Source organism: Eptatretus burgeri, chromosome 5 (assembly GCF_056783735.1).
Source record: "Eptatretus burgeri isolate ZD-2024b chromosome 5, Ebu_testis_v1, whole genome shotgun sequence".
Classification (NCBI taxonomy): domain Eukaryota; kingdom Metazoa; phylum Chordata; class Myxini; order Myxiniformes; family Myxinidae; genus Eptatretus; species Eptatretus burgeri.
Window position 1 is genome coordinate 34,134,925 of NC_140965.1, and position 24,949 is coordinate 34,159,873.

A 24,949-nucleotide genomic window follows, 5' to 3' on the forward strand; every position below is an offset into this window, starting at 1 on the left:
ATCAACCCACGTGTCCTAAAAACCTGCTCTGCTGCTCTTGTTCATCCTCTCTCTGTTGTTTTCACCCTCTCATTCACTCAAGGTCATCTGCCATCTGCTTGGAAATCAGCAAACATTACTGCCCTGCATAAAAAGGTGCAAAAACAGATCCTGCAATGACAGACAAATCAGCCTCCTCCGAATCATCAGCAAGGTAATGGAATCCATCATTGCTTCAGAGATTAAATCTTTCCTCTTCTCCAATGGTATAATTGCCAATCATCAATTCGGATTCAGAGCAGGTCACTCTACCTTGGACATGCTGCTTCTGCTCTCCCAACAATGAATAGAGATCCTCAATGTCAGACATGAAATCAGAGCCATCTCCCGAGATGTATCGCGTTCTTTTGATTCGGTCTGGTACCCTGCCCTGCTCACCAAATTCTCTTCCTGTGGTATCCAAGGCCATTTCCACTCATGTCTCACAGACTTCCTCTCCTGTCACAGCCAACTTGTGGCCCTTGATGGAGTTATCTCATTCCCCCTTCCTGTCCAGGCTGGAGTTCCTCAATGCAGTGTTCTGGACCGTGGTTTTCATCAATGATCTCTCGGACTCTGGAAAATCCTCTATCAGTTCGCTGATGACTCCACCTTCTGCCATACCATCCGTCATCTCTCATATTGGCAAGTAGCAGCCTCTTCACTTTCTGCAGATCTGGGTAAAATCACAAACTGGTCCAACACTTGGAACATGTCTTTCAATCCGAACAAATCTCACACTCTCACTTTGTCTCTCCGAAAGGACCGTCTGGAACCCCACCCCCCATCTACTTTCACAACAATCCTCTTGAAAAAGTCCTTTCATTCAAGCTTCTGGGTCTCACTATCTGTCATGACATTTCTCGGGAAAGCCGCATTTCCAGGCTGGCCTCCAAAGCCAGTCATCGACTGGACATCCTCCATCGTGCAAAGCCCTTCTTTGGTGCACCTGAGCTCTTGACCACATACAAAGCATTTGTCCACAGCCTGATGGAGTACTGCTCTCCCCTCTGGGCTGTTGCTCCCTCCTCTCTCTTTTCTCAGCTTCACGCTGTGGAAACCAAGGCATTTCGGATCATTGGTATCTCCCGTGATGAGGCTGAGTCTTTGGGTCTCTCACTCTCTCACGGCAGGCAGGTCGGTGGTCAATCTGTCTTCTACCGTCTCCTCTTCAGCCTCCCCCCCTGCTCTGTCTGAGATATGTCCCCCCCCTTATTTTGGCAGGGTGCTCAAGGTTCACCAGCAACCACCTTCTGGTAAAGCGACCAAAATCATGAATCACTGCTCACCTTCACTCTTTCATTCCTCTTTATTCCCACCTTTGGAACAAACTCTCACACTCTCTTCAATCCCACTCTTCCCCCCAGGCCTTCAAAACAGCTGTTCACCACCATTTCTTATCTTCCACCATCCAAATCCACGATCTTTTCCACCCCCATTAATCCACCTCAAACCCAAATCCTTCAAATTCCCTGCTTTCCTTCCTGAAAGTCCCTGTAGTGTCCATCTTGTTTACCCCATGTATCCCACCCCATCCTTCTCCCTTCCACAGATCTCCTCATTTATCTGTTCCCCACTGTTTTTTCCTTCCCTCTCCCACCCCTATTGTCTCCTGCTCCCCTTGTTGTCCATTCTGTGTGTTTGCTCTTGTATGAGTCTTGACATTGTATACAAAAAAATTTAAAAAGTTGAGAATCAAACCCAGACTCGAAAGCTCAAAGGTAAATGTGCTCCCTGTGCACTATGCTGTCAGACCTGCTCAATATCCTATTTCTTCAGTTAATAGAATTCTTCAAATATAAAACTAATGATTGAGTGAATGAATAAATTAATGCCACTGGTTGAAACCATATTGAATGATTGTTTGCTTGATAGGATGATTGTGTCACATGAGCCAAATGGCATGATGACACCACATTTTTCTTAAAGCATACTAGTACAAGTATATTGAGTTCCACAAGGAACTTAAATTCAGGAGGCCATTAGGCCATTAAAGACTGCATTCGTGTTCCCAACTTAGGTTTTTATCTATGGTTTATCCTTTTAAAAATTTCAGCAAAAAAACGAGGCTGCAGCACGTTCCATTTTTAAACTCCTTGGCATTAAATTGGACAGGGTTTGAAATGCTGACCTCCCAGATTAACTTTTATGCCAATGAGTCTGGTTACATTGTACTGACACCTGCTGGAATACTCTTCTCAGCAATGCAGTGTATGCAGATTGTTTTGCTGTCAGGGGTACTTGGGGTGCCGACCCATCGCTTTGACAGATTTAATCAAAAGACTGCATGATGTATTTCACAAACATATGCTGTCGACCTGTGAGTCTCATTGAGGATGTAAAATGAAGTGAAACATGTGAAAAAAAGGATCTTTTACAACACATAGTTGTTGATGTTGCTGCTGTCATGGTGGCTGTGGTTGTTTGTACTCCTTTTGTGGACTTTATAAGCCTGGTGTTGGCTTAGTGGTTAGGGTGAGTGGTTAGGGTGGCTGGCTTAGGATCCTAGGGTCCTGAGTTTGATCCCTGTTGGCTGCTGAATTAACACCATATGTGGTTGTCTCTGCCTGTCATCCTTCCGAGAATGGCAAAATGAGTGCCAGCTTGCTGATATCCTGTGTCGGAGTGGTGACACATCCAGGGTTGTGCCTATGAAGGTAAGCCGCATTTCCCGGGAAAGCCGCATTTCCAAGCTGGCCTCCAAAGCCAGTCGCCGACTGGACATCCTCCATCATGCAAAGTCCTTCGTTGGCGCACCTGAGCTCCTGACCACATACAAAGCATTTGTCCACAGCCACAATAGCCAAGGAGTGCAATGGTACAATAGCCAAGGGACTTCATGGTACAATAGCCAGGGAGACTGCTGAGGCAGCACCAATGCTCTGCACAGAGTATGGTCCTAATGGATGAATGGATCCATTGTTGGGAGAGTCGAAGCCACATGTTCAAGGTGAAGTGACCTGGTCTGAAACCAAATTGGTGATTTGAGATGAGATTGTTGGAGGAAAGTACTTAATATAATCTGCGATGATGGACTCCATGAGCTTGCTGATGATTGAAAGTAAGCTGATCGGTGTGTAATTGAGGGAATCAGTTTTTGCTTCTTTTTTATGTGGTGCAGTAATGTTGGTGGATTTCTAAGCAGATGGAAGATGACCTCATGCAAAAGGAGATTGGACATTGGGACCATACTCTGTGCAGAGCATTGGTGCTGCTAAAGCAGTCTCCTTGGCTATTGAGCACAATCCTGGAGGGGTCGCCACTTCGACACAGTATACCAGCATGGTGGCACTCATTTTGCCGACCTCGGAAGGATGACAGACCGAGTTAACGCCACCTGGTATTAATTCAACAGCTGAGCAGGATTTGAACTCAGGACGCTCGGATCCAAAGCCTGCCACCCTAACCATTAAGCCAACACCAGGCATAAAAGCGCAGAGAAAAGATGTGAAAGAGTAGCAGAGCAGGTGTTTAGGAAACCTTCTCTGCTGTTGAATTCATCCTTGTCATACATCCAACCTGTCCACCAAGTTTTGTCCGAATCCATCGATAACTTTTTAAGATATGTGATATATAGTTTTTCGCCCTATCACTAAGCCTGGTGTTGGCTTCATGGTTAAGGTAGCTGGCTTAAGATATTAGTGTCTTGAGTTTGAGCCCCTGTTCGCCATTGAAATAACACCAGGTGGGATGACTCTGCCTGTCATCGTTCCGAGATCAGCAAAATGAGTACCAGCTTACTGCTAACAGGGGCACTGCATCAGCAGCACAGCCGTGCTTCCAGAAAATGATACAACCAGCACCCACAGGCTGCATATGAAACAACAACAGCAGCAGCCCTATCACTCAATGGTGAAGAATTGCTGAAAAAAATTATCGGATCTGCTTCTGAATTTGGATCTTCATCAAAATCAAATCATTTCCTCCTTGTCACCCCCAAACTATCCACCAAATTTTGGCCGAATCCATCCACAATGTTTTGAGATATCCTGCTCACAGACAAACAAACAAAGAAGAAAGATGTGTATAGCACAATACTTGTGAAATCCAAATACACAATAGTTGCCATGGAAACAGCAATTTGGTAATTTGGAAAATTTTACCTATCAAGTGTTTTATATGATGGAATGTTGTGCATAACAAATTTGGTTGATACATTTCCTTTTCTAATAATCTACGATTTTGCAAGTAACAACAGACAGACAGGGGTGAAAACATAACCTCCGCCCACCTTAGGTGGAGGAGGTATTTAAGTGTGACACACACTTGGACAGACGATTTTCCTATTAGTAATAGATGCTTTGGGGCAAGAAAATTAGCAAATAGTTCCTTTAGTGATTCCAACAATAATGTTATTCCATCTCATGGATGAAATTTAGCTACAGTTTTACTGCTCACCTCGGCCAAATTGCGTTTCTGGATTGCATCGGCAGTCTGAGCCTGCAGTTGTACAAGCTCTGCATGCTGTTGGAGTAAATGAGCCTCAAGAGAGTTCAGCAGCACTGGAAATGTGAGTCTTTCTTTCTGCAGATGCACTCGCTTTTTCAAGTACAGCTTAGACATATGCTCTGCCTGTTGCCTTTTAATGCTGGACTTGTCCAAACGGTTTTCTAGTATCCGCAGCATCTGTGTGGCAGGGTGTTTAGGCACAAACAAAGAGAAAAATAGGAAGTGGAATCATATCATACTCAGATCCCCTGTTATAAGCACACTCAGAGAAGCTGAAGCGTTGTGCTAGTACAAGTCAAGATAGTCAATCCTACATTCATGCAAATCATATATTTGGCCACATAGAAGTTGAATTTGGCCTTAGGGTTACTCTTATGAAATAATACACATGCACACACACACAGTGCAACTACCATGACAGTGTGTTGTGCTTTTGCACTAGTGTAACCAACTTTGGTTATTTGTCCAAGCTCTGTCCTTCATAAATGCTTTGCTTTAAGCAAGGAAGCCACGTATACTATTTTAAAGGTCTTTGGCATGAACTCGATCAGGATGCGAACTGCCAATCACCCAGACTCAGAACGTATGCTCGAACTATTATACCATTGAGTCTGGTTACAAGGATTGTACTGACACCTACTCGGACATTGATCTCAGTAATTCAGTGCATGCAGCTTGTTTTTAAGTTTTGTTTTCAGAGTTACTAACCATACCTACAAGCTGACCCAGACTACAAATTTCTGACCCAAACTAAAAGGAGCACTACATCATTGGTTGAGTCTCAGGGTTTCCAACTTGGGAGTAATTATCCCCAAAGGGTAATTTGGCTTCTCCCTGGGGATAATGAGCATTCCTGACAATCATATTTAAAAAATCAGTCATTTCCATTACCATGCATAATCTTGGGAAGGATAAACCTCCAAACACTTCACAAGTCATTTTTCACCCTTGTCTCCAGTGTTTCTGGGGACAGGACTGGTGTTTCGATCACAGTTCTCAGAATCAGAAGCAGCTAGTTTCCCGGAAAATGACGCAATCGTCAGGTGCACACGTGACATAAGACACGCCCCATGACAACCTTGGCCCTAGGATATCACCGCAGGGGGATACCCTGGTACGAGGTGATTGAAATCCGCATTTAGCGCAGATTCTCACAGCCATGAGATTTGACAACGAGATCATATTTAGAGGCCTGAAATTTCACAGAAAACGGTAGGAACTTGTTGCATTTTTGATTTACATGCTAATTGGTGATTGCTATGAAAGAAATTTGGCCTTTGTGAAAATTAGGTGTAATTTTCAGGGCTCTTCTGGGTTTGAATTCCAATAGACGGGCAGCTTCTATCGGTCAATCAGAGCCGTGTTTTCAACACATGGGACCAGGGCCTACGCGGAGCGCATGGCCTGGGATTGAGGGTACGCCCCATGACTACAAGCCAACATCACAGTTAATGACTACAAGCCACAGTGCTAAGACGATCCAGGAATGGCAAGTGGGGGGGGGGGGGACGTGGATTTCTTGACAGTTACGTTGACTATGGATTCACGAATATTGCAGAGAAGGGAATTAGGAAACCACAATGTTTGATCTGTTTGAAAGTCTTAACTGCTGAGTTGTTAAAGCCGAGTAAATTGAAACAATATCTCAAGTCTCAGCACTCAGACTACGTTGGTCGGGACTGATCATTTTTCGAAAGGCAGCAAGAAAGGTTGAAGCGCCAACGCCTTGATTCAGGTGGATCATTCCAGCAACAAAATGCAGCCACTGTCGAAGCATCCTACCTCGTATCCCTCGAGATTGCATGGAAAAAGAAGCCACATACCATCGGTGAAGTATTGATACTGCCATGTGCGAAGACAATGGTGAGACTGATGCTCGGTGAGAAGAGTGTCGAGGTCCAATATCGTTGTCTAGAAACACAGTGAAGCGTGGGATATGTGATATGTTGACTGACATTAAAGATCAAGTAGAAGAGGAGATGAATAACGCCAGGGTTTTTCAGCATCCAGCTTGATGAGTTGACTGAAGTTTCGTCCTGCTCGCAGCTCATGGTTTTTGTTAGTTATGTTAAGGGTCAAGGTTTGAAAGAAGTTTATTTTCAGCCATAAACTGGAAGAGACAATAAAAGGTGAAGATGTCATAGAAAAAGTGTTGTGCTTTCTTGAAGAGGAAGGATTGAGCTGGGCAGGAGTGTGTGGCATGTGTACGGATGGTGTGCCTGCCATGCTCGGCTCAAAGTTAAGGATTTCACATCTTAGTGAAGGCAAAAGCTCCCGATGCAATGTTTGTACATTGTGCGATTCACCAACAGGCTTTAGCTTCAAAAACTCTTCCCCAGCCACTGCTTGAGACGATGAATACAATCATCAAAATGGTCAACTATGTCAAGGCGAGTGCTTTGAACACTCGGTTGTTCAAGAAACTATGTCAAGATATGGACTCTGAACACGAAAGTCTACTGTTCTAAACACAGGTTGACTGGCTGTCCCGAAGTAATGTTGCTCGCCAAGTCTTTGAGCTCAGAGATGAGATCCAGCTATTCCTTGACATTCAAGGGAAATAGGATTTGCTGTCTGAATGGAATCAGCTTCAGCCAGAATGGAATGTGAAACGAGCCTACCTAGTTGATATGTTTGGGCAGTTGAACGAACTGATCACCACACTACACGGCAAGGATAAGTTGGCGATTTACTTCGCCGATAAGCTCCGGGCATTTGTTGGAAAGCTGAAGAACTGGCATCGTATAATTGAGGCGGGAAACACGGAAATGCTGTAGCATATGACTGGTGTCGATGAAGTGTGTACTGAAAACATGAGACACTTAATTTCTCAGCATCTGGCAGCCCTACAAACTGAATTTGAAAGATACTTCCCGGATATGGATACGGACATTGCAGGCATCGTGCGGGGTCCTTTCTGATCGCCAGTAACGGCAATACCCGATGACGACGACCAGATGCAGATTGAACTTGTAACTCTGAAAGAAGATTTGGGTGCAAAGCTCAAATTCCAGACAGAATCACTACCAGTGTTTTGGGTAGCAATGACTGAATCGTACCCAAGACTTTTCGACATCGCTATTTGTAATATATTACCATTTGGATCCACATACAGGTGTGAGAGCACATTTTCAGTGCTAGTGCATAAGAAAATGAAGTCAAGAAACCGACTGGACGGAGAAGACGAACTGCGATGCGCACTCAGTGTGACAGCCCAGAATTCATAAATTGGTATCATATGTTCAGCATCAACCTTCTCATTTAACTTTTTGAACGCATTGCCAGATTTATTTGGCTGGGGATTTTATGCTCTGCAATGAATGTGTATATGATATAAATATGCAATAATCTGCAATAAATATGCAATGATTTGGAAAAAAATCCTTCTCTTGGGAGGGTCAAGGGGGTAATAGGTGAATTTTGATGTCTAAAATGGGTAATGAGCCAAAAAGGTTGGGAACCACTGGTACAGTTACAAACCCAGAAACAATGCAAACCATCAGCCAGGTACTGCTGGTAACACAACAAAGCAAAGGATGTTGCTTTGTCATGGCTGATTCCATTCATAAAATCTGCCTCATTTCACCATGAACTATGAATAGATCATACCCGGCCTTTCAATGTATCTGTTTGTATCTCCTTAAAACACTCTGTCCTTCTCAGCCTTTCAAACTTTTTCTGCAGATTCTGCATGCTGTAAGCTGTGTGGGGGTAAGATTAATACCTTCATATTTTGCTGCAGAAATCACTGTGAAAATAAAATAACTCCCAAATACTACTTGAGGAATCAGCATGAGGCATTTGAATTATTTCTGAGCCTCACGTTGCAATTTCATGGCAACACTGCTGACGTGACATGCAAGGAGTAGTGAAAGACTATTAAAAGTGATACTTTTTTCATATAATGTAATTTTAACTATATTTAGTAAATAAATGCAAGTGCATCGAGATAAAAGAAGCTGTTTGGCCCCGCATCCCACTACTCTTCACAAAATCCTATTCATAATCTTCATCAACAAACTCTCTGACTCTCTGGAAAATCCCCTTTATGTATTTGTTGATGACTCCACCCTCTGCCATGACATTCCTCATCTTTCAGAGAGGCAAGTAGAAGCTTCTTCTCTCTCTTCAGACCTTGACAAAATCAAATGCTGGTCAAACACTTGGAATATGTCTTTCAAGAGAGACAAATGTCACAGTCTCACTCTCTCCGAAAGGACCTTCTGGTAAACCCTCCAATCTACTTTCTTAACAATCCACTTGAGGAAGTTCACTCAATCAAACTCATGGGTCTCACTGTCAGCCATGATCTCTCTTGGGCAAACCATATTTCAAAGTTGGCCTCCAAAGCCAGTTGCCAACTGGGCATCCTCCATCATAGAAAGTCCTTCCTTGGAACACCTCCACTCCTACCACCTAGAAGGCCTACATTCGCATAATGATGGAGTACTGCTCCCCTGCCTCACACCTTGCTCAGGTTGATGCCAAGGAAGCCAAGGCTTTCAAGATCATTGTAATCTCCCACGATTAATCTGACTCCATGGGCCTATCACTTTCCCATTGCAGACAGGTCTATCTGTCTTCTGCCGACTCCTTTATGGTCTTGCATCCTCTGCTCTTTCTATGATTTGTCCCCTACCCCCTCAGGTATCGGCAGGGTGCATGCAGTCCATTATCAACCCCCTTCTGATGAAACTCCCAAAATCCAGAATCACTGCTCACGTACAATCATTCATTCCACTCTTTTTTTCCCTGACTGTGAAATCAACCTCCAGATTCTCTTTAATGTCATACTTCTCTCCAGGTCAAGGCAGCTGTTCACCAACATCTGAGATCATCCCCCAAAATCACGATCTTTTCTACCCCTATTATCCCCCCACACTCTTAGCCCACCTCCGTCCATATTTCCAGTTTTTCCTTCCTGAGAGTTTGCTTATGTATCCGTCTTGTCTACCCCATGCATCCTCCCCTACCCCTCTTTCCTCCCCACACCCCTTGTTTGTCCAAGTCTCCCTCTATTTTATGCTTCAACCCTGATGTTGGTGTCCCCCCCCCCTTTCTACTTTTCCTTTTGTTCTGTAGTGTCCGGACCATTCAGTGTTATAGCTTTTCCACCAGCCTTGATTTTGTAACCCACAAAAATATATAAATGCCAGTAGCACTGTTATACTGCTATACTAAAGCCTTTAGTAAAGGATAGAATTGCCACAAGTATGGCACACAATGGTATAAGCTTTTGAACAGTCTACTTTTTTTTAAAGATGAGATCTTTGACACCCATCTATCAGCTTGGCTGCCAGGTAACTTTCATTTTGTTGGGGCATGACTATGCCACTGATGCTGTGCCACTATACCAGTACACTGGTACTCATTTCACCAGCCTCAGAAGGATGACAGGCTGAGCCAACCCCACCTGGTGTTAATTCAGCATCCAACGGGGCTCAAACTCAGGACCCTAAGATCCCAAGCCAGCCACCCTAACCACAAAGTCAACAACACGCTGTTTTGACACCCATAATCTACTGTAAATGTGAATGGGGCAACTGGGCTTTATCATGGGCATGGATGAGTGGGGGGTGCGGGTCCAAATAAACCAAAAATGTGTACACTCACAAAGGATTACCAAAGCAGTTTTCTTATGAAAAGTTTGAATGAGCGATGAATTACTTAGCGAGTGGAATATTAATATATTCTATGCTTTTTGGGAACAAAATTAATTATATTGGACTACCACCACTCCATATTATGACTCGCAGAGTGGCACTAGAGAGCACTAGCTAGTTGACAACACTTGAGGGCTTGTCTAGTATCATAATCATCATCATTATATTAAAATATGCAATTTCCTGCCTGTTTTTAGTTGATGCATTTGGTCTTTAGTTATCTAATCTCAACCAAACTTGCTAGGGAACTAAGGGTCCATTATAACTCACTAGTACGTGCCCGTAACAAAAAAAAAGAATAAATAAATATCCCAACCGCGAGCAAGAAACAACAACCACATAGGCCGTTTCTTCGCTCTCGCGTGCCCGTACGTGCGTGGCCCGGAAGTTCACATATCACAGTTACAATATTCGCAATTTAGGTTTTAATGGCCAATTATTCAATTAGCGCCAACGTATTTCGCAATGTTGTAGCAAGGAAAAACAAAAAGAGAAGAGAAGAGAGAGAAAAAAATTACTTCCTGGTTCGGAGCATACCAGCACTCTGATGTTACCGAAATTTATGCACCGTCTAATATGAAAACGATCATAAATTGGGGCATTGTGTTTATCTATAAATGCGCATAAGAAATCGAGAAATTATTAGAATACACGAAGTCATCACTATCCGGAAGTCCGTACGTTGTAACCCGTAATGGGAAACGCGACTGAGGTTCCCTTCCCCCATCGGCCACGCCCACGCAATAACGTGTCTTGTCATTGGTTTGGTAAATAAATGGCCATAACTTGGGAAGCACTTGTCCGATTAATATCAAACCTTGAAAAGGCACATTATCAGGTCCCCAGCAATATATCTGGCAAGTTTCAATTAGATCGGACCAGTGGTTGTCGAGAAACAGCGGTCACAGACACACACACACACACACACACACACACACACACACACACACACACACACACACACACACACACACACACACACACACACACACACACACATTGCTGGAATTATACATAGATAAGAAAAGGGTTGTTGCGTTTTGGTTTAACCTCGTCCCTGAGAGTTCTGAACGGGAGGAGGGCCGATGCAAATTCTCTATGTAAATGTGTACCTTGTAGTGCCGCTCCCGCTGGGAGAGCGTATGGTTACAGGCCTTCTATCTCAATCATTTTCACCTTAATTTTACATTTTCAGACATTATTTTCACAGGCTATTTTGTTGCTTTAGACTAGATTGCAAAAGATCTGTAGGAATTCCAATGTTTTATTTACTTTTTCCATCTTGGAAAAACGTTAGCAGCTTGGAGTGTCACTTGCGACATCCAGCTGCTGTTTTCACCACACTCACTCAATTGGATTTTAGATCAATGTTCCTGTTGTTCTGTTCTCAATCCTTTCTTGTCTACTTCGATTTTTTGTTCCTATTTCTGAATTTTTTTTGGACTGTACAGTATATCGAAAAAAAATTGACCCCCACACCCCACTACCATGAAAATAATTTTCCCATAAAAGGCAGCACAAGTGGCAATAAAATGCTCAGAATGAAAAAAACATTCCACACCATATTGGCTTCACGTTTTGCAGTTGCATGTCCCTCCACTTTTCAAAAGCAATTGATGCCCATTGGGCTTGACTTTCACATCCAAAAGAGAATGTGCTCAGATATGCAGCACTCTTATGGGACTGGATCAGAATGACAATCTTTGGTATAGTTCAACAATATTGGGTTTAATTGTTATTGGGGATCCAACCTGAACAAGGCAACCCAAATGAAGCACATTGCAGATGATTGAGCTTTCCATATTACTTTTAAAGACATACCTTTTCCTCTTCACACTTTTCTCCATCAGTGGTATCATTTCTCCTCTTTTCAAGCAAAACACTGCCATACATGCTCTTAAGGTACTGCAACTTCTTTTGCTTTTGTTGCTTCTGGTAGTGTAGAACATCAAGACGTTTTATCTTATCGCACACTTTCTGGTCCATTATTTGAAGAACCTCCTGCAAGTATAAAAATGTTTCCTTTTGCCAAGCAAAACAGAGACACAAGGACACATAATGACATTGTTCTTTTTTTACGATTTCCCTATGTATTTGAAACTCATCAGATTGTTTTCTTAATTCATTAATTAATCAAATGAAAGACCAAATACTGCATTAGAGTCAACAGGAGGAATCTGGATAGAATTTGGGTTTCAGCTGCTACTCCTCCACCCTCAAACCCATCCAGGTGCAGCCAAGTGAGCCTACAATTTTTTGTTTTGTAAGAATTAACTTCACCCGAGAAAGATCGATAAAGAAAGAAAAAATTCGAGTAAAAGGGAGATAAAGTAGAAGAAAATTAACAAAAAGAAAAGAAAAAGCAAGAACTAGAACGACAAGATAATATTGTCTAAAAATAAGATAAAACATAGCATGGTCTAAAAAAAAATTTCACCAAAGTTTGCATTTTGTGTACTTCGATTAAATTCTATTTTGGGTCTACTCAATAATGGTTATACCGATTAAATTAATAACACGTTCCACCTTACTTAGAGAGGTTTGTAATGAGGAAAGTCCTCCAGGAGTCTATATTAATCCCATTCTTCCTTAAAATGAAAAAGTTTCCAACTGAATGATGCCAGAGGATAAATAAATTATTGGTCAGTTTATTGAATTTGTATAAGGCTGTATTGGACATTTTTGTTAAGGATTTTAAAAGACATTATAATGCCTGTAATGCTCATGATGCAAAGAGGAGCGACAGGAAAGAAGAATACAAAGAAGAGGGAGTGGAAAGAAAAAAAATAAGGAGGAGGAGGAGAAGCATAGAAGGAGGAATAACAAAAAGAAAAAGGAGAGAAGAACAAGGAGGTGAAAAAATAGCCTTACCTCTTTACTTTTGTGCTTCAATGTTGCCTTTTCTACTGGTCTTCCTTGTATAATTCTCTCAAAGGCATTCTCATCTGCATGCTGAAAAACAGTTTCATTTTGAATCATAATTACTTCAGACGAACACCACTCTTACTGAGCATAATAAAAGAGAGAAAGTTGTTTTTATGACAATCATCAATACATGTTTTCATTGAATACGAGTCTGCATGGAGGCTCGTGTCGGTCTATGCTGTCAGACAAGATCATGGATTTTATCAACTGTAAACCAATAAGAATATGTGAATTGGTGTGGGAAATGAGGTACGGCTGACATTCCAAGTGTTAGCCCTTCATCAGAGTGAAAGAGCAAGAATGTCCGAGAAAATTGTCATTTTTTGCTACGACAAAGTGCAAATGCTCAAAATGTCAGTCGCGCCTCAAAAATCCCACCGAAGGCAACCTCAGAACATTCCACAAAGCCTGCAACAAGTGTGTGTCCACTCTCAGGAGAGCCAGAAAAGAACATCTGTCCAACTTCAAGCTTGACCTTTCAAAGTTGTCTCCTTATAAAACCTGATGGCACCTTATTAAGTCTGTCTCCGAAATATGTTCCCCCTCCATCCCTTCCCTTTCCTCAAATGGCACCACTGCCGACTCTGCTCGAGAGAAGGCCAAATGTCTCAATTCTGTGTTTTCTTCCAAATCGAGTGTCCTATATATATATATATATATATATATATATATATATATATATATATATATATATATATATATATATATATATATATATATATATATATATATATATATATATATATATATAAATATATATATATGTATATATATATATATATATATATATATATATATATATATATATATATATATATATATATATATATATATATATATATATATCTCCCTACCCCTCAGAATTACACCCAACTGCTCCTGGCTCTGTCTTTTGTACCTGAGAAGGGGAAAAAAGTTATTTCCACCCTCGACACTGATTCTGCAACTGGACTGGATGACATCAGCTCACATTTCCTAAAAAACTGCTCTGCTGCTTTTGCACTTCCTCTCTCTGCCATTTTCAACCTATCATTTACCCGAGGCCATATTCCATCTCCTTGGAAGTCAGCTAACACCACTTCATTACATAACAAGAAAAAAAGCAATCAGAGATTGCAGACCCTTGCCAGGACTTGTTTTGTGTATTGTTTGTGTCCTGTATTTTTTGTCAATTCAAAGCTATATCTTGTGGTAAATTTAAGCATGAGTAAATGCCTGTAAATGAATGATTAAAATTGATGGTTACATGTTATAAGTTTCGTTTAGCATGGATCGGTAAATTGTAATGCAAACTGCTTCATGTAATGAGTTAATTTTGACTGTAGATGGCAGAATTGTACTGTTGACCGCCTGGTGAGATCAGTGAAGGTGCTGGAATGTTCTCAGACAAAACTTCCAGTACAGGCTAGAATCGCATTTGCTGGAAGGCATGGGATTGTTCTGTGATACTATATAAACCCGCGAGAGAGAGAGGTGCAGAGAAACGGTGATGTGTGGCAAGCTCGAGAATGGAATTTAGCAGCCGTTCCGACTCCGAAAAAAGTGTTCATTTGTCATATTCGGACATATTTTGGACATTTGGACATAGCTATCGCTTGCCAAGCCAGCTGTCCTTATCAACCATTTCATTCGAGTGCTTGCCTGAGTAGTTAAGCCACTTTCCAAGCACCCGACAGTTGACGGCGGTACAGTTATTGTCCGAATCAGGGTGTACAGTCAGCAGTCACTACAAGGTAGAACATGTTCTGATGATGCGGTTTCGCTACAGTGTGGATTTCATTCAACAACAACAAAAACAACAACAACAACAACAACAACAACCAAGTTACGTCATTCTGAGCGAATCAATCATTCACTCACTCCAGATGCTTTTGCCGTGATTCGTCATCCTGAGCGAGTGGTTCGTGCTCCGTCATCCTGAGCGAGTGGTTCGTGCTCCGTCATCCTGAGCGAGTGGTTTGTGCTCCGTCATCCTGAGCGAGTGGTTCGTGCTCCGTCATCATGAGCGAGTGGTTCGTGCTCTGTCATCCTGAGCGAGTGGTTCATGCTCTGTCATCATGAGTGAGTGGTTCGTGCTCCGTCATCCTAAGCGAGTGGTTCGAGCTCCGTCATCCTGAGCGAGTGGTTCGTGCTCTGTCATCATGAGTGAGTAGTTCGTGCTCCGTCATTCTGAGCGAGTGGTTCGAGCTCCGTCATCATGAGCGAGTGGTTCGTGCTCCGTCATGCTGAGCGAGTGGTTCATCCTCCGTCATCCTGAGCGAGTGGTTCGTGCTCCGTCATATTGAGCTAGTGGTTCGTGCTCCGTCATCCTGAGCGAGTGGTTTGTGCTCCGTCATCCTGAGCGAGTGGTTCATGCACCGTCATCCTGAGCGAGTGGTTCGTGCTCCGTCATCCTGAGCGAGTGGTTCGTGCTCCATCATCCTGAGCGAGTGGTTCGTGCTCCGTCATTCTGAGTGAGTGGTTTGTTCTGAGTCATTATGAGTGAGTCGTTCATGCCCCGTCATTCTGAGGACGTTGTTCGTGTTCTGACATTCTCAGCAAGTCATTTGTGATGAGCACAATCCTGACTGCATGAGAAGTTCAAAGGTGCAGAGGGAGATGGGGAATGTCCTGAAATGTTACAAGGAGGTCTACGAACAGAAAATCAAAGCAGCCACTCAAGTCTTCATTATGAAGTTCTTCAAAAAAAATTCCAAGTGAATCAACCTTCACTTCATATTCTGAGCCTTCAACCTCAACTGGACAGCCTGCAACACCTGAATAAGCTTGCCAAAAGCAATATTTACTGTATCCAACCCCAATCATGACAACACTAATACAAAGTAATTCATTTTAATGTTTATATTTGTTTTACGTTACACATAGTTTACTGCTTTTTTGCCCCTCTTCGCTTCCTCACCCATTCTCGCCCTCCTACCCCTCCTCGGTCTCCCACCCCTCCTCACTCCTCCACCCTCCCCCCTTCGTATACCTGTCGTCCAGACTGTGGTGATCTCCAGACATGTCCGGATGGTCGTTATGTCCAGACAGACCCTCCCCTCACACTGCCTTTCCTTGTCTTCCCCTCACACTGCCTTCCATTTCCGCACCCCTCTTCGCTCTCCTCGTAACTCCCCCCTCCTCAGGTCTTTCTTTATTTTTATATGTGTGTGTGATATATATATATATATATATATATATATATATATATATATATATATATATATATATATATATATATATATCTTCTTCTTCTTCTTCTTCTTCTTCTTCTTCTTCTTCTTCTTTCGGCTGCTCCCGTTCGGGGTCGCCACAGCGGATCATCCGTATGATCCGCATAGTGATTTGGCACATGTTTTACGCCAGATGCCCTTCCTGACGCCAACCTGGTCGCCTCTTACAACGCAGGGATATGGTACACCTATTTTAACGGGGGTATACACCGGCCCAGTACACTGGTACTCATTTCGCCGACCTCGGAAGGATGACAGGCTGAGTCAACCCCCTGGTGTATTAATTCAGTGGCCCAACGGGGCTTGAACTCAGGACCTTTTGGATCCCAAGCCGCTGCCCTAACCACTGCGCCAACACCAGGCTTTATATATGTATATATATATATATATATATATATATATATATATATATACATATATATATACATATATACATATATATATATATATACATATATAATATATATATATACATATATAATATATATATATATATACATATATAATATATATATATATATATATATATATATATATATATATATATATATATATATATATATATATATATATATATACATATATAATATATATAATATATATATATATATATATACATATATAATATATATATATATATATATACATATATAAAGCCTGGTGTTGGCTTAGTGGTTAGGGTGGTGGCTTGGGATCCCAGGGTCCTGAGTTCAAGCCCCGTTGGCTGCTGAATTAACACCAGGGGGTTGACTCAGCCTGTCATCCTTCTGAGGTCGTCGAAATGAGTACCAGTGTACTGGTCCCGGTGTATGCCCCGGTTAGAATAGGTGTACCATATCCCTGTGTGTCGTAAGAGGCGACCAGGGTTGGCGTCAGGAAGGGCATCCGACCATAAAAAACATTGCTTCAAGAAAAAGCCCAACCCCTGCACAGCAGGGAAAAATGGCTGTAAAAACGGTCATTTTATACATATTGTTGTGGTTGACGAAATTCGCAAACCACCATTCAGGTCCCATAGGTGAGATATCTCTGTAAGTATATGTGTAGTTAGGCCCAAACCCGTTGTTTAGAGGGAATAAATGTCATTCATTCGGGCTGCGACCCTTTTAGATAGCCGTTTTTCTTTTACTATCTTTATTTTGGACCAGCCGCCATTACTACCACCACAACCACCACCAACCACGTCTCAACAGCCATCACACAACAACCACCAACCGCAACGCCGCTTCACAACAACAGCCACGACCCTTGCCGTCACGTCTCGCTCTCGCAACCATCGCATCACCGCCATTCCCGCGCCGCTTGTGGGCACCGATCCTGGACTCATACAGGGCGCGCACCGAGCAGCGGGTGCAAAAACACCAGCCTTTCCGAGAAATCGGATCAAGAATCATTCATGCCCACTTTTCCTCTGTCCAATGGGGAGCCAGCCAGAGGTGAAGGGTCGAAGGTGAAGGAGCGAAGCCCCGGGGGCTATAAAGGGCCGCGTTCGCTCGCCGAAAAGGCAGTTGTTGAGGGAGTTTCTGAATCGGGAGAGAAAAAGAGTTTCTGAATCGCAGTTGGACGGAGTTGAGAAGAGTGGAGAGTTGGAGAGTTGTGGCGGCGGCGAAGGCAGTCGAGAGGGCGCTCGTGTCAGAGTCGGAGAGCTGCGGAGAGGGGAGGCCGGTAACGCGACCGAGGTCGCGGTGGAGTCGCTCGTCGCGGGACCCAAGCCAGCGAGATATCCTCATTCCCCCGAGCATCAACAACCCCCTCCTGTTTCCCCCCGCGCTGAGATAGTGTGAGAAGGGGGCCCCGTTCCCACCCCATTCCAGGCAGTGCCAGCGAGGCCCGCGGAGTCGGGGCGCCGCCGCCATCTTGCGGCTCATCACCAGACGGGTAGGCTCGACGCGGTCTCGGCCCCAGGCCCGTCTGCCCCCTTGTAGTTGAGGGTGGTCCCTTTTTCTTTTGCTTTGAGTATATGTGTTGTCGGCGCCGTCTGTGAAGTAAAACTGTATAAGTGTTGCCGTGTGCTCGGTAGTCGGTAGTAGATCTGCATTGTTGCATTTGCTTTTTGTGCAGAATTGTTGTGTTTCTTCAACTTTTGCATTTGCTTTTGGTGTATAATTGTATATGTGTGCTTTCCGTTTGCCACGGAATAAATGTGCTTTATGTTGAACTGTTTTTCCCGTTTCGCTTCGTCTTTTCTTCAATTGAATCTCCATCTTACTTCACGTAAAGGGTTGGTCGTGGGCTAAATACGCCCAATAATTAATCGAACCGTCGAGGTTGACGATAACACCGCTCGGTTATCCCGATAGTACGGAACGGGTCGCTTAAAGTGGCCCGTGTCTGAAGTCGACCTGCGGCGAGGTGCAATCGCCTGGTCTACCCTCCGTGTGGGTACTTAGGTAGGTCGAATTTGGCGAGCAACCCTATCCCACGCGGGGGGCCGATTGGCACGATCGTGGTGAGGCCGAAAGGCCCACCCGTGACTAGTTCCCGGCGTTAGTCCGAGAGGGTCACGACGGGATTGTCCGTCCAGTGGGCGACGTGCCGCGATTCGAGTTACGTGGCCGCTCGCACGCCGGCGGGCGCGAATCCGCAACAATATTTACATATATATATATATATATATATATATATATATATATATATATATATATATATATATGTATATATATATATATATATATATATATATATATATATATATATGTATATGCACAATATTGTTATTGTGTGCAATGTTATTATCTAAATGGAGAGTGAGTTAAGTAGAACTTCTTGCCGTTATATTAGCCTCTTTGATATATAAGTGATTTGATCTTAAAGTTTTTTTTGTTTGTTTTGGTGGAATTTAGAAAGCTCTTCCTTTCCACCCCTTTCACACCAAGCAACACCCCTTCTCAGCATTCACTACTACAAATGACAAATTCATTCTGCTGATTGCCTAATTGTGAGGGATGGATCTGCCACTGTTGCAGTGCAGCTGTTGCAGTCCCCTTGTAAATCAGACCAATAATGACGTTTTGGTAGTGTACTGGTAGACTATGGCCTACTCTTTTTAAAGGTCACATTTAGAAACTTTAATATTCATCAGCAAATACTCGCAGATTATGAAGATGGCTTAACACCCCATCTGAATGATAGCGTACTCATTGATGAAATGATGCGCGCGCGCGCGCACACACACACACACACACACACACACACACACACACACACACACACACACACACACACACACACACACACACACACACACACACACACACACACACACACACACAGTGGTGCAGAGTTCATACAAAACCTCCATACTTTCAAGGTGTATTATAACATTCATGAAATTACTTTAGGACTCAGCAAAAATGTACGTATGTGCTAGTAACAGAAACCAAGGGTCTTCCCAGGAAAGTTATCAAACGGAGTGATGTGACCTCTAATCACAGTTTGTCTGCTGCATGCATCTAAAGGATTGGCCTGTTGATTTTTATAATTTGAATACCTATTACCCCAGTTTGGAACCCCACCAGAGCCAGATTTGATTATCCTAACAGCTGAACTCAGAATCAGTTGCTGAAAGGTGAGCAGTGGATGAAGTGGGATATCATTTTGGTCCTTTGTAGGGTTGAGAAATATTTTTACAAGTTAAAGTAACTTGGACGCGAGTTTGCTTCGACAGACTCGGTCAATCAACGTTATATATCGATAAATGGTGTCACCATACCATAAGAATGTCACCAGGGGATGCCATTGAAAGCCTGTCAGCAGAGGGTGCCATCTAACCATGAGGGAGTCATTGAGCATCCTACCTGCAATGTGGTGACGAGGGCACGGCGTACTCGCTGGTTGTCCTTGCGCAGAAAACAGATCTTGTCGTGGTTCTTCTTGATAATATTCTGGGTGTCGTCATGGAAGGTCTTCTGCTCCTCCTCTAATAAACCACCCAATTAGCACAATTAGAGCACAGTAATTACAACTTTACAATGTCAGAGTTTTTGTTGTGAAAATTATATCATTATTATATGTACTTTATTTTATAACTCGCAAATACAACCATCGCTTCGCTGACAGGAATATTAAGGGTGGGGAGGGGCGGGATAAGAAGGAGGGCAGAGGGGAGGAAGGAGGTTAGGGTGAGGAGAGGGAGAGGAGAAAGGAGGGAGGGGAAGTGAGGAGGGAGGTGAGGAGGGAGGGAGCGAGAAGGATGTGGAAATGGAAGGCAGTGTGAGGGGAGGGCAAGGGAAGGCAGAGTGAGAGGGCAGGGGAAGGCAAGGAAAGGCAGTGTGAGGAGAGGGTCTATCCAGACATAACCACCATCGAGATACCTCAAGGGAAGGTAGAGTGAGGGGAGGGCAAGTGAAGGCAGTGTGAGAGGAGTGTCTGTCCGCACATAATCACCGTTCGGACATGTCTAGAGATAAACACAGTCCGGACAATGGGGATACTAATGGGAGGAAAGAGAGGGGTGGAGGACTGAGGATGTGTGGGGGAGCGAGAAGAGGTGGGGGGGTGAGGAGGGGCAAAAAAGCAGTAAACTATGTGTAAATAAAACGTATAACAAATAAAAACATTGAAATGAATTACTTTTTAGGTCATCTCTACCGAGATGACCTAATAAAGCCGGAACAAATGTCCGTACGTCCGTCCGTACGTCCGTCAACAATTTTTCTTTCCGATCTTGATGAAACTTAGTATGTGGGTAGAGGTCGATGAGTGTTGCACAAGGATATAACTTTTGTCTGGGTTCAAGGTCAAGGACGAGGTCACGTAAGTTATAAAAAAATCGCCATTTTCAAAACCTATCTCGTCTGCCATTTTACAAGATATTCGGCAACTGTTTATTGATTATGATAGTAAAAAATATTATCTTGTATCTAACCGGACAGATTTTTGAATTTCCTTCCCGTTGGATCGTCACGTGATCTGGAAGATGGCCAAAAAACGCTGATGCGATTCGCAAAGAAGGAAGGAAGGAGAAATGAAATATAAATATGAAACACATTTTCCGCCGAAGGTGCAAAAGTTTCAAAACCCGAATGTAAACGTCGGCATTTAATTTCAAAATATAATAATTTCGTGCGCGCACGTCAAAATGCCGTGTCATCTTTAACCAAACTGCGTAGTAGAACTGCGCAGTAGTCCGGTCATGGTGTCTGAGCAGTGGCCAGCGTGGTTCAGATTGACTGTGGTTTCTGGAGCGAAGGTGATTGTTAAGAAGTATGTCGGCGGTATAAATTCGAGTGACTGTATTGGTGATTTAATCACGCAACATCTTGACAACGAATATTCTGGCCGAACGATTGCATCAATTCAGTGCATCAGCAGGGATGATTCGCAGGCTTCTCTCGATCGTGCCGATATCTAACATAATCACCGGCGGACATAGGGCTGCGGGCTGTGGGGCGAGGCCACGGATCCCGGATGAGGGGATAAGTGATAAATTTTGCTACATGCTTCGGGCTTTATGATTAATATATCAATGAGTACATGCCATAATTAATGAATTAATAATTAATGAATCTGGCATACAAAATGTTTTTTCATACCTGACATGTTACTTTGTGCAGTGTCACAAAACTTCTGTGGAATTAATAATTAATGAATTTGCGAGCTCTAACGATTACCTGAGCTTCAAACCTCAATATCTCCATAAATACTTGACCAATTTTCATTCTGAAAGTTGCATTATAATCAGTGAAGAATAATCTACAGGTTTATCATAATCTCCGAGAGCTAAGCCTAAGTTTTCATTTAATTTTCTACAACCGGAAGTGAAATGTCCCCAGAGAGTGGACGGACCGGAAAACCACGTATTGCACTTACTGGTGATTCTGATGTGTTAATTCGGGTACTAAATGAACAATACATATTTATTAATTATGTCATTAGTAGTATTATCCTAGTGTATCTCTGTGAACTATTTCAATCTAAACGGGTAGTTTGGACTTTAGCGGTTACCTGAACTGAACATTGAGAACTTGTGGTATTATATAGATGACCGTCACCCCCACACAGGGGTAATTTTTTTATAAGTGTTGTCATGATTGGGGTTGGATACATTACATATTGCTTGTGGCAGGATTATTCAGGTGTGGCAGGCTGTCCAGTTGAGGTTGAAGGCTCAGAAGATGAAATGGAGGCTGATTCACTTGGGATTTTTATGAAGAACTTCATAATGAAGACTTGAGTTCGTAGACCCAAGTCTACAAACTCAAGTCTTCATTTGTCGACCTCCTTGTGACATTTCAAGACATTCTCCATCTCCCTCTGCACCTTGGAAATTCTCATGCAGTCGGGATTATGCTCATCACAAACGACTTGATAAGAATGTCGGAGCATGAACAACTTGCTCAGAATGACAGAGCATGAACAATTTGCTCAGAAAGAGAGCACATGAACCACTTGGTCAAGATGACGGAGCACGAACCATTCGCTTCGAATGATGTGGTGTAGCAAAAGCGTCCGGAGTGAGTGAACGATTGATTTGCTCAGAATGATGTAGCACGGTTGTTGTTATTGTTGTTGTTGTTGTTGAATTAAATCCGCACTGTAGCGAAACTGCATTATCAGAACACGCTCTACCTTGTAGAAACTGACTGTACATCCCGATCTGGACAATAACTGTACCGCCGTCAACTATAGGGTGCTCAGCAAGCAGCTTAAGCACTCAGGCAAGCACTCCAATGAAATGGTTGATAAGCACAGCTGGCTTGGCAAGCGATAGCTATGTCCAAGTATCCAAACTATGTCCGAATTAGACAAATGAACACTTTTTTTTAGGAGTCAGTCGGAACTGCTGCTAAATTCAATTCTAGAGCTTAAATTTTGTAATTAAGCTTAGTTTAAGAGATTCCTGAGGTTATGGCATGTGTAGAAATGAAACAAAGCCAAGAACACTGGCATCTCATGGCGTTTATAAGCATTGCAATGTACCCAGCAATTCGTAGCTTTGATGAACAGGCATTCGATAATATGAGTGAGGAAAGTGAAAACAACTTCATCATTAAGAAATCGTTGCGGCCTGTTCTAAGTCAAGGTAAGGTTGAGTAGGCTTAAAAACATGGTGGCTTCAGACCCCAGCGAGGTAACCCAGGATACGTTTTAAGACCCCAGAAAGCGAGGTGACTGAGGATACACCTGATAAAGGATATAATTAAATATAGCCATTAATTCTCTTCAAAATTTATATAAGGTGTTTCTTTTAATCAACTCAAACACCCAATTTTCACTCATGCACTTCCATGGAGTTCCCACAGAATGTATGCAAAGTTTGAGGCTACTAGGTTTCATGGTTTTGGAGTTATGGAGGAGAGACACTGATACACACACATACACACACACTTATTTGTAGAGAAGATAGACAAGGACCTTCAACGCAGGAGACGATCATCAGGCCCATTAAGCCTCTGTAATATTGCCTGCACAATCTAAGTACCCCAGATCCCCACAATTTATTGATAGGTATCCATTGGTGGATTTAAGGAGGATCCTGGGGGTCTAGACCCCACCTTTTGAGAGGAGTGAGAAAAAAATCACGACCAAATACCCAAAAGGCAAATATGTGTGTATACAGTATGTATGTGTGTGTGTGTGTGTGTGTGTGTGTGTGTGTGTGTGTGTGTGTGTGTGTGTGTGTGTGTGTGTGTGTGTGTGTGCGTGTGTGTGTATATATACATATATATATATATATATATATATATATATATATATATATATATATATATATATATTTCTTCTTCTTTCGGCTGCTCCCGTTAGGGGTCACCACAGCAGATCAACCGTCTCCATTTCGCTCTAACCTCCACATCTTCCATTGACACTCCAACCACCCGCATGTCCGCCCTCACCGCATCCATGAACCTCTTCTTTGGCCTTCCTCTTCTCCTCCTGCCTCAGCATCCGGCTCCATCCTCAGCATCCTTCTCCTGATATACTCCGCTTCCCTCCTGTGCACATGTCCAAACCATCTCAATCTCGCCTCTCCCACTTTGTCTCCAAACCGTCCTACCTGCGCTGTCTGTCTAATATACTCATTCCTTATCCTGTCCATCCTCGTCACTCCCAACGAGAATTGCAGCATCTTTAACTCTGCCACCTACAGCTCCGCTTCCTGTCTTTTTGTTAGCACCACTGCCTCCAAACCATACAACATAGCTGGTCTCACTACTGTTTTATATACTTTCCCCTTCACTCTTGCAGCTACGCTTCTGTCACAAATCACTCCTGCAACTCTTCTCCACCCACTCCATCCTGCCTGCACTCTCTTTTTCACTTCTTTACCACACTCTCTGTTACTTTGGACAGTTGATCCCAAGTATTTAAACCCATCCACCTTTCTCACCTCAACTCCTTGCAACCGCACCATACCACCAGCCTCACTCTCATTTATGCATATGTACTCCGTCTTACTCCTACTGACTATCATTCCCCTTTTCTCCAGAGCGTACCTCCACCTCTCGAGGCTCGCCTCAGCCTGCTCCCTACTCTCTCTACAGATCATGATGTCATCCACGAACATCATAGTCCATGGAGACTCCAGTCTGATCTTGTGCGTCAACCTGTCCATCACCATTGCAAACAGGAAAGGGCTCAGAGTTGTTCCTTGGTGCAATCCCACTTTAACCTTAAACCGGTCCGTCATTCCTACCGCACACCTCACCGTTGTCACACTTTCCTCATACATATCCTGCACGA

At 43.1% G+C, this 24,949-nt stretch overlaps 1 protein-coding gene across 5 annotated transcripts in view; it reads right to left on the reverse strand.

The window, feature by feature from the left end:
• The window catches only part of LOC147026199 (outer dynein arm-docking complex subunit 3-like), a 57,647-nt gene that overhangs the window by 25,563 nt on the left and 7,135 nt on the right, over positions 1-24,949 (reverse strand). For 4 of the 5 annotated variants that reach the window (XM_085881361.1, XM_085881363.1, XM_085881360.1 and 1 more), the window contains exons 2-5: positions 20,065-20,186; positions 13,002-13,082; positions 11,952-12,131; positions 4,417-4,644 (exon numbers count right to left, since the gene is read on the reverse strand). In XM_085881361.1, coding sequence (XP_085737487.1) covers positions 4,417-4,644; positions 11,952-12,131; positions 13,002-13,082; positions 20,065-20,186 — 611 coding nt within the window. The remainder of the gene's footprint in view (positions 1-4,416; positions 4,645-11,951; positions 12,132-13,001; positions 13,083-20,064; positions 20,187-24,949) is intronic. The other variant, XM_085881362.1, reaches the window with a different exon arrangement.